Source organism: Micromys minutus, assembly GCF_963924665.1.
Source record: "Micromys minutus genome assembly, chromosome: 28".
NCBI classification, from domain to species: Eukaryota; Metazoa; Chordata; class Mammalia; order Rodentia; family Muridae; genus Micromys; species Micromys minutus.
The window spans coordinates 34,920,977-34,935,632 of record NC_137963.1 but is presented as its reverse complement, the minus strand read 5'-3'; the positions used below and the strand labels follow the sequence as shown (position 1 = coordinate 34,935,632).

The following is a 14,656-nucleotide window of genomic DNA, read 5'->3' as shown; positions in this document are numbered from 1 at the left end:
TAGGAGACTAAGAGAGCGAGGTGTGCAGAGTCAGGATGACATCTTGATTCTCAAACCGCCTTGCTAAGAAATGGATCCTTTGGCTCCACAAAATTAATCCGGAAGCAGCAAATGCAGGCACTTGTCTGGACAGAATGTGGTGTGGAGACACTGAGCACAGGAAAGAAAACCGGCTCTATCTGTGCAGAGCACCATTATTTCCACTAGAAAGCCATGCAAACTCTACACAAAAGCTGCTGGAATTAAATTCCAACACAGAGCAATACACAAGTGTTAATTTCAATCCCTACATATTAAAAAATGCAAAAATTTAAAATTTAAAAGCAAAAGCCATTTATAATGGTATCAAAAACTAAGACACAGATTAAAAAAAAATCTCACATCAGGCAGTGGTGGTGTCTGCCTTTAAACCAAGTACTCAGAAGGCAGAGGCAGGTGGATCTCTGTGAGTTTGAGGCCAGCCTGGTCTACAGAGCAAGTTCCAGGACAGCCAGGGCTACACAGAGAAACCTTGTCTTGGAAAACAAAAAACAAAAATTAAAAACAAACAAAAAACAAAACAAAACAAAAAAAAAAAAAAACCCTCAAAAAATATGTGAAAAGCCCGGGTGTGGGAGGAACCTAGACAAACCCAAACTGAAAAATATTCTACAAATTTTGTAACCAATATTCCTTGGAATTGTCTAGGTTCTGAAAAATAAAGATTTCTTTTTTTTTTTTTTAAGATTTTTTTATTTCATATACACTGTAGCTGATTTCAGACACAAAAGAAGAGGGCATCTGATCCCGTTACAGATGGTTGTGAGCCACTGAGTGGTTGATGGGAATTTAACTCAAGACCTTGGAAAGAGCAGTCAGTGCTTTTAACTGCTGAGCCATCTCTCCAGCCCAAAATAAAGATTTTTTTTTTTTTAATGGCCAGAAAGAGCCAAGCTCTGACAAGTAACTATGCCAGCCTGGACATCAGAGGAGAGCTGGTTACATCTGATCACAGTGTCCTGAGGATGGTAACAGTCGGAACCTAAGATGGCGGAGTAAAGGAAAGCACACACATGCACCCATGCGATCAATCTAAAAATAAAATAGTTTTGTGTAGGTTGTAAGTATCAAAGTAATATATGTAGACTGAAAAAAATGAGAAAAAATGCTGAAACTAAAAATATTTAAATTCACTGAAAGATTAAAAATGTTTGTGGATCAAAAGTCTTAAAATTATTAAAATATTAACTCTTCCCAAAGTGGTCTCAATGAAGTTAACTCTAATTAGAAACCCAGGATCCCCCTTTGTCATTAAAAACTAACGAGCTGTTTCTCGGAGTCATGGAAATCTAATCCCATTAAAACAGTCAAAGTCGCTCTGAGGAAAAAAAAAAAAAAAACCAAGCATGAAGTTGGAAGATTTACACTGCCTGTTTGAAAACAACAAAAGGCAAACCCTGAACAAAGCTGAAACAGCACATTTCCATATTTCAAGTGTTATCACAGAACTAGAGCAAAGCTGTCTGACAGAGATCATGGTACAGAAGAGAGAACCTAGAAATAAACAACCACGCACACCATCGACTGCTGCTTTATAAGCAAATCAGCACCATCTAATTGGAGCAGGAGGGTATCTCTTCACCAGTGGTTCCTGATAGCATAGTGAATATCATATGCGCACAAAAATAAAGTAGACCTTTACCTTACTCCATATGTAAGAATTAAGTCAAAAGTATCAAAGATCTGAACATAAGGCCTAAGACTGGAAAGCTATTAAGTACAGGAGAGCTTACTGACATTGGATTGGCTATGACTTCTTAGCTATGACATCTAAAACATGGCCAAAAAAGATGTAAAAATAGATAAATTAGACTTCAATAAGATTGAGGGGGAAAAAACTATGCATGAAGACATAATAAACAAACTAAAAAGACAACCTGCAAGGTGAGAAAAATACCTGAAAATAATGTATGTGATAAAGATTTAATATCCAGAAAATATAAAAAGCTTTGACTGTTCAATAACAGAAAGAAAATAAAAACTGATGTAAAAACAAATAAAGGATGTAAATGTACATTCCTTTAATAACCAGCAAGCATACATAAAGATATTCAACGTCAGTAAGCTTTAGGGAAGACAAACCAACCGTCTCATCTCATATCCATTACATAATAGGTACTCTCAAAAACTTAGTGTGTGTATGTCCTAGCAGTATACATACTGTCAGCAAAAATATAAGAAAATCGAAACACTCATGCAATACTAACCAAGATGTAAGATGATAGAGAAACAAAATGTACTATATAATAGTTTCACATTCATAGTAGACTGCAGCCAAAACCACTACATAAAAATTCAAACTGAACACCATTCTGATGGCACGGCAGAATCTCACGTCCTGACTCCTCCCTCGGCACTAGGTCTTCCTTCATCTTGCATATCCACACTCCATGCACAGCCACACTCATCTACTTACTTCCTGCCCACTAGTCACTCAGTAGCTGTCTTGCTATCAGATCAATTATAGTAATGTACTTGTATTAAAGTCCTTTTCTACTTAGCTATGACTACATTGCTACACAGTGGTTTTGGCAACTTGAATAAATCCAAACAAAAAGAAAGTATTTTCTTTAAGTTTTAGTACAATAAAATACTTTTCAAAACTAGAGTCATGAAACTTTTATTATTGTCTATGTTATACACTTAAAAAAAACACAGGAATATTACACTTTAAAGGAAAAATTGTAACAAATGCCTTGACAAGGAACTAGTCTTGACTGCAGGGCATGTGAGACCGTGCCTCCAGACAGGTATAAGAACTGGTAAGTTTGAGTGAGCTCAGATCTCAGAGATTTGAGAGCAGTAGAGCCAATTCTTACCTATCTCTGTATCTGCACTGGAACAGGAAACCATGACACCCCACTGAAAGGACCCCTAGGCACTCACATGAAAGTTTTCTCCATGCTAATGAGGCATTTTGGTACTCTAAGCCAATGACCTTCCTTCCCTGGCTCACCCTGGATAAAGTGTATGCGCTCACATCCTCCACCAAATAAAGCAATGAACAAGGATCACCTCAGAGAGCTGCTGTATTAACTGGAGGCTCACATGCCACAGGTACCTTGATAACACCTTGTTCCAGAAAGCAAGCCTAGCAGAGCGTGCTCTCACCAACAGGCTCGTCTCCCCAGACCACAACATTCCTAGCATTGTCCCAGCTCAGAACTTTCCCGATACAAACTAAAGAGTAGACACTACAAAATTAAAGAGAACACCGAAAAGGTGAAAAAAATGTAAATAAACTGCCAATAAGTCCTTCCTTTTAAAAGAAAAGTCGTCCAAACAAGAAAGCCATTTAGGAAGGACTTAACACTGCAGATGCAACTTTCAAGAGTAAACAGCACGGGTTAAAAACATCTGAACAATGACTATCTTCCTCAATAACAAGAAGCACAGTAACGTGAGATCCTACAAGTCATCTGTTTAAGACATCATAAATGATACACATCCAGTCATAGGCGGCAAGCTTGAAAGCACAATGGTAGGGACTCAGAGACTCATTTGCGTTGTACCCTCTAATTAAACCCAAAAAGGACTGGACGGTCTGAACCTGAGCCCACACCATGCATGCCCTGCTGTCAGCGACAGGGTGAGGGAGGCAGCGTGGAGACAGCGTCTATGCGGCTACCTGTCTTTTACTGCCCTCTTCATTTAACCCAGCTGTGGATCCTCAGACAGAAACATGGCAGTTGGAAACGATATGCTGCTAAAAATGCTTTTCTAGACAGCACTGCGCAGTGCCAGCAAATCCTCAGAACACTCTCTGAATGGAACAGGAAAGAAGAAACCTGCAGATCAGGATTCTAATTCCCACTTAATGCACACTAAGCTGTGCAACACTGGTTAAGCTACTTTATTTCTTTGCCTGGAAAAATGGAGTCAGTCAGACAGACAGACTGACACACGTTCAAGAGCAGAATAACTGCAATTAGTAGGTGGAGTATAAAGGATAGGAAGTTTGCAGAATAGGAGATGGTTTTGTGTATATAGTAATTTTCCAAGGACTCAATACAACCAAGCTTTTAATGGGCTGTTTGTCTTCTAGAAACTTCAAATGTATGACACACAAAGATTAGTAAGTTCTTAAGTCTCTACAACTGGGAGCACAAGGAAAAGAAAAAGAAAAAGTGCTGACCTGAAGAATCACAGTGCAGCTGATGCTGAGATGAGCTAAGAGTCCACCCAACACCTCCCCAAGGCTGGGAAAGTAAGGGAGGAGGACTAACTGCTACCTCATTAGCTCAGCTTAGAAAATACTGCCATTTATATTAAAAAAGCAGAGAGTTCACACAGAGCATTCCACACAACCAAAATTCAAGAAAATAATTTTTTAGAGAGACTAACCAAAGTTATTTTTAAATAATTAAATAGTAATTGCAGCTAATTACACTTCAGATACAAGGGCAGTCTTCACAGAATGTTTAAAATAACAAATGAAAACAAAAAAATCTGACACTGTCCTATTTTAAACAAGTACCATATTTCTATATCATTTTAGTCTTATTTAAACTGAATATTATATTTCTGCATGCTTCTCAGAGTTACAAAAATCCCCATTTGTCTTCCAAAAACTATAGTTCAATTGTCTTTATTGATTTTAGCATTTGCTTTGGTAGAAAATAGTTATAATTTCCTACCTATATACTTAAACTGCTATATTCTAATCAAAATAAAACAAAATCCCACAAAAGTTACACAGGCAACGTGGAGTTAAAAAGACATAAAAGATTAGATTTAGAAATTTATCCTCGGTCCCAATCGCTTTTAGATTTCATCTTCACTGAAACCAGGGCATTTGAAAGAAGAAAAGAGCTGTGCATGTGCAGAGGAGGGTTAGGACAGTTTCTTCCGACTTCCTACTCAGTTACTTACAGTGCTGATCACAATCAACTCTGGCAAACACTACTTGATTTTTATCTGGATATTCTTCCTTAATGACATCAGATGCTTCCTCAAAAATTGGATGCAACATCTGGCTGAAACGACACCTACGCACAGACAAGCACACCAATTAGCAGGGAGACCAGAAGGCACAGGATCTTACTTCAGTTATCACTCATTGATATTTAGTATCCATTGGATGAATAACTTGTGAGACAATCACACCTTCAATTTAATAATGTTTCTGAAGTCTGTCAGTGAGTGAGGAAAACCACTTGAATTCAACGAATGTTGTCTTTAATTCAATACTGTGTAAGGATCAGCTGGTTTGCTGTTCTGCCTTGTGATTGGCTGCCAGTGTTATTACACACACAGCTATGACACAAGCCTAACCTACACTGCTAAGATTTGCATGTGTACAGGGAAAAAAAAAGATTCACTTTCTCTGGACAATGAACACATTTCCATGTTATTGGAACTCAATTTATTGTAAATGCTGGCTACTTCATTAGTTTATTATATACTTAGTTTATTACAGACACATGGCTACTTTATTAATCTCAGACACAAGTAACATACTAAATAAAACAGTTCTTATAAAAGAATATATGGCATATAATTAGTGTTTTCTCTTCAAAATATATGCTCACATTAAAATAGGCCTGTGTATCTGTAAGCATATAAACATACTATGTCCAGAAGCAAATATTCAAATTCCTAAAGACTTCCTGACCATGTTCCCATCCCATACCTATTTAAAAGTCAGGCAAAATAGCAACAATATTCTAGGAAATTGTTGCTTCTACTCCTAATGGCCCCTCATTAGGCCAACCACTTCAGAAATACTTAGTGTGGGTGATAAAGGGACCTGAGAGGGACAAGAAGAACTAGAGTACCCATACAACCAGCTGAGGAAAATGGACATTTCATGGGAAATGATGCCGAGGAGGATATGGTAAGACACTGTAATGCTTCTACTGTTTTTTGAGCCCTTATGTACCGAGACATTTTCTTGAAGAAGCCCATAAATTCTAATCCATGTGTGATCTTACATACACTGGCAACAATCCAGTGAAGAATATATGCAAGGATGAAGAATTACGCCTCCTCCCTATTGTATTTCTCTCTAGCCTACTCACCTGACTTCCTAAGGAGATGTCCTAGAATATATCAAGGAGACACAATCTGTATCTTCAGACTCCTGCTTTCAAGTGGTTCTTTCCTCTTTAGCATCTTAAATCTCCCGTCTGGGATAGGTAGGGTCTGTGGACATCATGGACCGTGTCTTATTTGACTACATACTCTAATAAGCGTTTAATGTCTGTTAAATGAGCAAGCTGATAAATTCAAGAGCTGGAGCAACTGGAACCCCAGGTCTATGAACACTTAAAATCTTCTGAAAATAGACTAGGTAGAGGACAAAAGAAGACAGGTCAGGTTTGACTGTAGTTCTGAAGACTTTAGATATGGCCTAATAAGGAGCTGATGGAAGGCACCCGGCTCGGGAGCAAAAGAAGACTCTTATCAAGAGTTCTGTGGACTGTCCAGTTTTGTTGCCCAGTTAAGTTTTTAAGCAGATTCATGTTTAAAATAGTATTAGTTCAGCTATTAAAAATGTAAATGGGAAAGTGAAATAACATTTCATTTCTAGTATCACTGCACGGTCATGTGCATTTAAATGCTTTATTTATACAGCTAACACAACAAAATCAGTAGCTCTATTAAAAGACTCTCATGGTCTTCTGAACTCAACCTCCAATCTAGGGCTTAAACAATTTTAGCAAAAAAGAGGTAAAAGTCTTGCAGAGACACTTTGGGGCTGTTTACGATTATGATTTAGTGGGAAGGAAATAAACTTTAAATTAAGACATACCAGAGTTTAAATCCCAGATCCACCACTTACAGATGGTATTTCTGAATCTCGGCTTTCTAAATTTAAAATAGGAATTACAATACCTACCTGCAAGGCAATCCTGAGACTTAAAATAGCACGTGTACAGCTTAACCCATTCACAGCTTTACTAAACACCTACTGTGGCTTACTTCTCTGAGCATTACAGTAGTTCTAGGTAGCTACATAAGAGAACCAACTAAGAGAACAGAGTCTAGACTTTGGAAGCAAACATAGGAGCCTATCCACAAATTACTCAAGTTTTCTCCGTTAAAAAAGGAATATCATTCACCATTAACAGTGAAATATATTCTTTAGGTGGTGTTTTCCACTTTTTCAACTCAGATTTTGCAACAAAATTAGCAGCATGTACTCCAGAGTCCCAGTCAGGAACACTGCACTCTGACTTGCCCAGAGAAAGTCCTCTGCTACTCTAGATCTCAGTCTCCTGACCTGTATAGTTTGGCCTAGATAATCTTCTACCAAAGGTTATGGCTAATATTAATTCTAATTTGCCTTAAAAATTATAGCTCCATTATACATTTTGATAAACAGTATTTTTCTCTGTATCTTCGGCTTTGTATTAGAGTTCTTTAAACACTGATATCAAACATCTGCACATTCAGTCAGGAGTCACTGTTATGCTCCTGTATGTATTTTGCAAAGCCCATAGAGATGACATTCTAAAGTACAGTTATAATAACTATCTCCACAAAGCAAAACCAGTATTTGGGAATCACCAACTAGGCTGCAGCATGTGTAGGGCCTCAGCTGGGTAAGCCTGGGCCGTGGGAAATCACAGATGCTTCCTGACCTACAAAAGAGCTAAGTCCAAGGACTCTACTGTGAGTTGAAAGCTTATGAAGGCAAAAATGCATTAACCATGCCTACCCTTCACGCAGCACAGTGCAGAGCATTCATTTCTCACCCTCAAGCCCACTGTCTGCCTGGGAGCTGGACTTTGTCATCACAGTCCACCAGAGGAGAATGCAGACTGCATGTCACCTGCCCAGGCAGAGGTCACAATTTAAAGTCCAGTTTCTATCGAATGGATATAATTTTTACACAATAGTAAAATTAAAGACTCACATGCTGAATTACTGCAAACTGGACATATACAAGGTTTGCTAATCTGACTTAACAAGAGGGTAAAACACTAATACATGAAAAGGACCGGAAGAAAGTGGCTCCTAACCTAAGATTGTAAAGGTGGCTAACAAGAAGAGGGGTGAGAGAGAAGTGAGCCCCAGGTTGGGGGACAGCAGAACAGCAGTACACATTTTCACGGAAACTTGAGAAAAGCTTGGTGTGCAAGCACATCCAAGAGCAGCAGCACGAGATGCAAACAAGCAAATGAGCAAATCATGTGGGGCCTTCTCGGTCAAGGCCGGGGTTTAAACTTTAACCCAGAGATTAAGGAGGCTCAAGGTACAGCGTGAACACAATTAATCTGCACTGTAAGGACAAAATCTGCCTTATACTGCTGAGAATATTGTAGAAAAACATGATATAAAATACATAAATCCATAATATATAACTGTGCCTTCTACTGCAGAGAACACTGTGGAAACATGTAAGAGGCACAGAAAATCAAAGGAAAAGGCTGTCACAGGGCCACAGCTGGCACAAGCAGGGAAGTGGCAGCTGACAGGTAACAAACCTCTTAGGAAGTGGATGAAAACAATGATGTCCACGTTTCAAACTACTCTTTAGTCACCTCCCTTCTTCCTGTCTCATCAGGAACTTAGCAGACTTAGGCCTCATGCTCTAGACTCCGGGAATACTAGCAGGACACTGTTTCTGCCCTCAAAGTCACTTTGGTAGGGCACAACAGATTAATGCTTAAGCTGAACATATCTAATTTGAAAGTTTAAAATTGCAAATAAAAAAAGTTTCAGATATATTCAAATAGTTTAGGCTAAAAGCCTGTGTACATATTCCAAAACCATGAAACAATTCTGCGCCAAAGCACTTCAGATAAGGGATAATCATCCTGAAGGGAAAAGAAGTGAATGGTCCTGGGTACCATTTAAAGACAGGAGACAGAATCTGACTCAGAGCAGGAACTACATACAGGCCTCCTGGAAAAAGTGTCTAAGCTGAAAAATATCAATATTATTCTTAAAAACTTCCCATGCCTATTAGACTTCTAATCTGTGCCCTATTCTCATGTACAGAGAAAATAGAAAAGGAAAGAAGAAAAGAGAGATGGAGAGGGAAACAAACCCTGAAACTAAAACAAGATTACTTACCAGTCAGCATAAAAATTTACTAAAGCAACATCAGCATTATCTGAAATTTAAAAAAAAAAAGTTACTGACATATTTAAAAATACAATTTTCATCATGATATTTTCCATTTATAAGCAGCCAATTAAATCTCCACAATAATAGCTACTGCTCATCCAGAAAGCCATACATAAGGGTAAGGCTGGCTTATATATACTCAACACTTTTTCTACACCCTCCTTTGAAAAATATACTTTCACTAGGTCTCATATGAGTATAAGGCAAAAAAGAAATCAAATCTTGGTCAGGAATATAAACTAAGCAAGCAATTTATTCTTGTAAAGTAGAATAACTTGGAGCTTACTTAATAATCCATTTTTAAATATTTCATACAAATAGTAACCAGGGACCAGTTCTGTAAGCGGAATTCTTTCCTTGAAGAGATCTGAACAGTTACCGGTGTCTCATTCTCAGAGATCTACCTTGTTGCATTATAAAATCCACTTTTCCTGGTTCCTACCTACTTAATATTCCATCATACAAACTCTCACTACTGTTTTAATCTTAGGATGTGAAGACTCGAGAAACACATAGTACTGCTTCTTTTGATTAAACCCAACTCAGAAAAATTTAAATGGCCAACCAGCGACTGCCCCAAATTGAGACCCATCCCATGGGCAAGAACCAATCCCTGACACTATTAATGATATTCTGATATGTCACAGACAGGAACCTAGCACAACTGTTCTTGAGAGGCTCCACCCAGCAGCCAACGGAAAGAGATGCAGAGCCACACCCAAACAGTAAATCGGGCTCGGACTTACAGAAGAATTAGGAAAAAAATTGAGGAACCAGAAGAGAACAGGGACTCCACAGGAAGACCAACAGAGTCAACTAACCTGGACCCCTGGGAGTTCCCAGAGACTGAATCACCAAGCAAAGAGCCAGCATGGCCTAGGCCCCCTGCACATATGCGGCCGACGAGCAGCATGGTCTTCATGCCGGTTCCCTAAGCAAGTAGGGCAGGGGCTGCCTCTGAGCCTGTTGCCTGATTGCCTGCTTGTGGATCCCACACCCCTACAGTGACAACCTTGTTTGGCATCAATGGAAGAGGATGTGCCTAGTCCTGCAGTGACGTGGTATATGTTATGCACATGTATGTTGGGGGAGGGGAGATTGACACCCAGAGGGGGGGGGGCTTTTCCTTCTAAGGGGAATAGGGAGGGAACTTGTATGGAGGAGTACTAGGAGACGAGGAGGGGCTGATATTGGGTTGTAAAAGGATGAATAAATAAACTTAATAATAATTACAAAAGCTCTTCCAGAACTCATGAAAACAATATACAAAGGTGTTTCAGAACCTGGAAGGTGACAGGGATGAGAACTGTGCACACTCAAGCTCCTTCCCCTTTATCTCTCACATTTTCGGTTCACTTGCCTGTTCACTCAAGCTGTGATTCACAGACTGGTTTCTGCACCAGAAGTTCCACCATCACCCAGGAACTTACAGAGATGCAAATGAGGTGCAGTCCAGCAGTTTCGGCCGGGAACTGAAGCTGCCCAGGCTCTCTGTGTCTTCTGTCTGGTATACAGATTCTGCTCTAGGGAGCTCATCAGGTGGCAATAGATTCTTTTAACATTTAAAGCTCCACAAACATAAACCAATGCAGGTACTTGTATTTCCTCTTCATCTCAAATGCGATTGGGTTTGGTCATATGCAAACCAGTGACGTTTTTGTTGTTGGTTTTGCTTTTTGTTTTTTTAAAGAAGTAGAATTTATGTACACTGCCCACATTTTAAAATCTCCTACACTGTAATCACCCACCGTATCAGCCATGCCTTGACCTTTTCTTTAGTATCTTCAAAAATCAGAATATCCCAAGTTAATTCTATCCATAATCAGTGTCAGCAAATAATACACTCAATACAATACGTACTGAACTTAACTGATTGTTATTAAAAAGATTGAAGAATAAGTAATTTAGTTAAAATGAAAGAAATTCTAGGCCCCTTTCTGTGGCTCTTAATATTCAGTGTGTAAAGGAACAACTGCAGGCCTTACCAGAGACCTTGTGCACTGTCAGGAATGCTATCTACACCAAGACAAAGTTAAATGTCTTACAAAACAGGAAAGAAGGAAACATTTTAAGAAGTTTTACTAATAATCAAAACCTAAAGGGTGTTTGTACACTCAGTGAAATGAGCCAGAATGCCAGCTTGATATCTATAGATAACTGAAATTTTATCTATAAATTATTTATAGAGAAGAAAACATACTTTACAAAAATCAAGATACTTACTTAAAATTTCATCTATATTCTCTGAATCAAGACTTGCTATTTCAGCTGTTATAGGTGTAAAAATTGAAGTTACCTGAAAATTAAAAAATGTAAAATTAACAATTCCATAAAAACTAAAACAGTCTAAAACATTAATAAAGTTAGCTCTACTTGATTTTAGAAAATAATCTATCAATTGATTTTAATTATTATTAGCTATCCTAATTGTCATTAGGCCAATAAAATAGATATATTAAATTCCCCAGCCTAAAATATTGGTCAGAGAATTCTTACACTTCCAAATAGTTTGTAAATAAGAAAATTATGAATTTACCCAGCCATTCTGAAAGTGCGATATAAAACTAAACTCAGTGGCTCTCCAGCAGCATCTCAGACAGACCCCGGAGGACCGACCTCGAGCCCTCATGCTGCTTTCACTGCCTGTGAGAACGAGGTGCTAGGTGTCAGAATGTTCTCTCTTTCACTTTAGTGTGGAAATCCAAGTTCTAGCTTGTCAAAGAGAATCTAACCTAACAATGCAGAGAAAAGATCAAATTTTAAACCAAAGTAACAAAGTTTTACTCATTTTAGTAAGTGATATTGATTCTTAGGTTCCATCTTTAATTCAGTGTATCTGCAGCCTAGGGGATCTTCTGTCCAAAGCAGAATTTATACATGAAAATTCATCCAGTAAGTTACTGCTTTTCAGTGAATGAAAATTAATTTCAGTCTAGTCAAATGATTGGATCTACTTCATGGACACCTACTCCTTACAACACGGCTCAAACAGTTTTAGATCGCTAGGCAGGCCGGCTGAGGCTAGCACGGAAGGCCTACTTAAAACACTCTAGGACAGATGCACTTGCTGACACTGATTTTCAGCTGGCAGCTGGGTTTCTTACAAGGACCCAAAGCAAGAAAACTGCTTCTAACCCAAGGCTCTCCTCCCTCTGGGGAGTAAAGAAGGGTTTCCTATCCGCATTGATAGTTCTATTAATGTGCAGTGTGAAAAGTTTACTTGAATTTTTACCAAGACTGACAGATTATTTCCTACCTACCAGCCCTGGGCTGAATAAAGACTCTCATGGGCAAACACCTTTATGCTTCAAATGCAGAGTTCATATGAGATAGACATGGGCCCAGGGCAAGAAGGGAGGACAGGAATCACTACACTTGAAGTAAACATTTTAACTTTTGGAAAATAAACTACAAACACACACACATGCACACACTTTTAAATAGCAAATCTTAATAGTCATGGAGAACACAGTGTCTAATGGTTGAAATATTACAAATGTTAACAGACAACATATATAAGTACAGACATAAACTCAAAAGTGTTGTACAAGTTACTCCCTTCAATCCATTATATCATTTTGTTATAGCAACAATGGAGAGCTTTCTCTGACCATGTTCCACGATGTATTACATAAGTCCTTCAACACACATTAGGTATATCAACTATTAAGCAATTCCATCTGAGATATATGGCAACATCGTACATAAGGAAGGCTTTCTTGTGGCTATTGCACAAAGCTCCGTATTTTAAATCTTTAAATAGGGCTAGTGAGGTGCTCAGTAGTTAAAAGGTACTTGCCACTAAGCTTGATGGCCTGTGTTCAATCTCTAGAACCCATACGGTAGAAAGAGAAAACTCCCTCCCACAACATATCCTCTGTCCTCCACACCAAGTGGCATTCATGTGGGAAAAAGGGGAGGGAGGGGGAACAGTATTTTTTAAAGGCTTCCTTTAAAATAGTAGGAGCTTCTTCAGCATTGCCTAAAGGTTTTTAAACTGGGGTACTACTGGGAACCACAAAATCTTTCCTTTTGTTACCCTTCTTATATCTTCCTCCAAGGCCACATGTCTTAGTCAGGGTCTCTATTCCTGCACAAAACACCATGACCAAGAAGCAAGTTGGGGAGGAAAGGGTTTATTCAGCTTACACTTCCACATTGCTGTTTATAACCAAAGGACGTCAGGACTGGAATCCAAGCAGGTCAGGAAGCAGGAGCTGATGCAGAGGCCATGGAGGGATGTCACTTACTGGCTTGCTTCCCCTTGTTTGCTCAGCCTGCTTTCTTATAGAACCCAGGTCTACCAGCCCAGGCATGGCTCCACCCACAATGGGCTGAGCCAGGGATGGCACCACCCACAATGGGCTGGACCCTCCCCACTTGATCACTAGTTGAGAAAATGCCTTACAGCTGGATCTCATGGAGGCATTTCCTCAACAGAGGCGCCTTTCTCAGTGATAACTCCAGCTTGTGTCAAATTGACACAAAACCAGTACACAAACTGTCTGGCTAGCAAAGACAGTACTTAAAAGCCACCTAGATTCTGTCTCAACTATGCCCCACTTTCTTGCTTCTCTCTCTATGTACACACAGCCTACTCTACCTAGGTGCCCTCTTGTAAGCTACTACACAATCATCCTTTAACCAACCCCACTTCCATTAAGCTTTGTTTGTCTTGGTAGAAAATGTCTTCCTTTTTCAATAGCCCAGTGGGCTAAATAGTGTGGGGATAGAAACATATCTGAAAAACTAGTTCAAGTCAATAGGAGTTACTGAGAAATTAAACTATTCTGTAGACTAGCCATCATATTGAATGTTGATTACATGCTAAAGTGAATTACTTCAGAAATCAACTTTGGAAAATGTTTTTAATAACCTCTCTCAATATTCGGTCATTTTAACTGTTATTCTACTAGCACATATCTGTCCTCACTGTTGCAACATGTGAGTGCTGTCACCCAGTGCTAAGCTTCAGTGCAGTTACTCTTTTAGAAAGAGGCACTAAACTTATGAGGACCTTCTTTAAAATCAAGAATAACTCAAAAATCATGTTGAAGACAAATTATTTTAAATAGTTTTATATGAATTGTGCATAATTTAAAAATAAATGACTTCCTAGTTCATTATTACCAAAAGTTTCTATCCGAATATATTCTTTATGGGAACTTATTATACTACTACTACTACTACTACTACTACTACTACTACTACTACTACTACTACTATAGAGTATAGTAGTAGTAGTAGTATACTCTCTAAATTGAATGTCTCCCATGGAGGCCAGACTAATCTTTCTGAACAGAGCTTCATGTACAGCAATTCCTGACAACAAACCTCCAAGGGTTTTCTGTCTGCTGTACAAAAGTCTATCTGGTCTACCAGGCATTTAGGGCCACTAACAAACTAGCTGCACCTTACATCCTGAGTTACATCCTCTTGTTTTTCACCAATACCCTATGCTCCAACTAAAATGAACTACAGTTACAGTAACCACACATTTTTAACAGGATACAGAAATGCAATCTCTACACCTTGGAGA

General features: G+C 38.8%; 1 protein-coding gene across 1 annotated transcript in view; it reads right to left on the bottom strand.

The window, feature by feature from the left end:
- ERP44 (endoplasmic reticulum protein 44) overlaps positions 1 to 14,656 on the bottom strand; it is an 80,259-nt gene that overhangs the window by 36,570 nt on the left and 29,033 nt on the right. The window contains exons 2-4 of the mRNA XM_080940061.1: positions 11,341 to 11,413; positions 9,064 to 9,103; positions 4,912 to 5,027 (exon numbers count right to left, since the gene is read on the bottom strand). Of these exons, the coding sequence (XP_080796187.1) occupies positions 4,912 to 5,027; positions 9,064 to 9,103; positions 11,341 to 11,413 (229 nt within the window). The remainder of the gene's footprint in view (positions 1 to 4,911; positions 5,028 to 9,063; positions 9,104 to 11,340; positions 11,414 to 14,656) is intronic.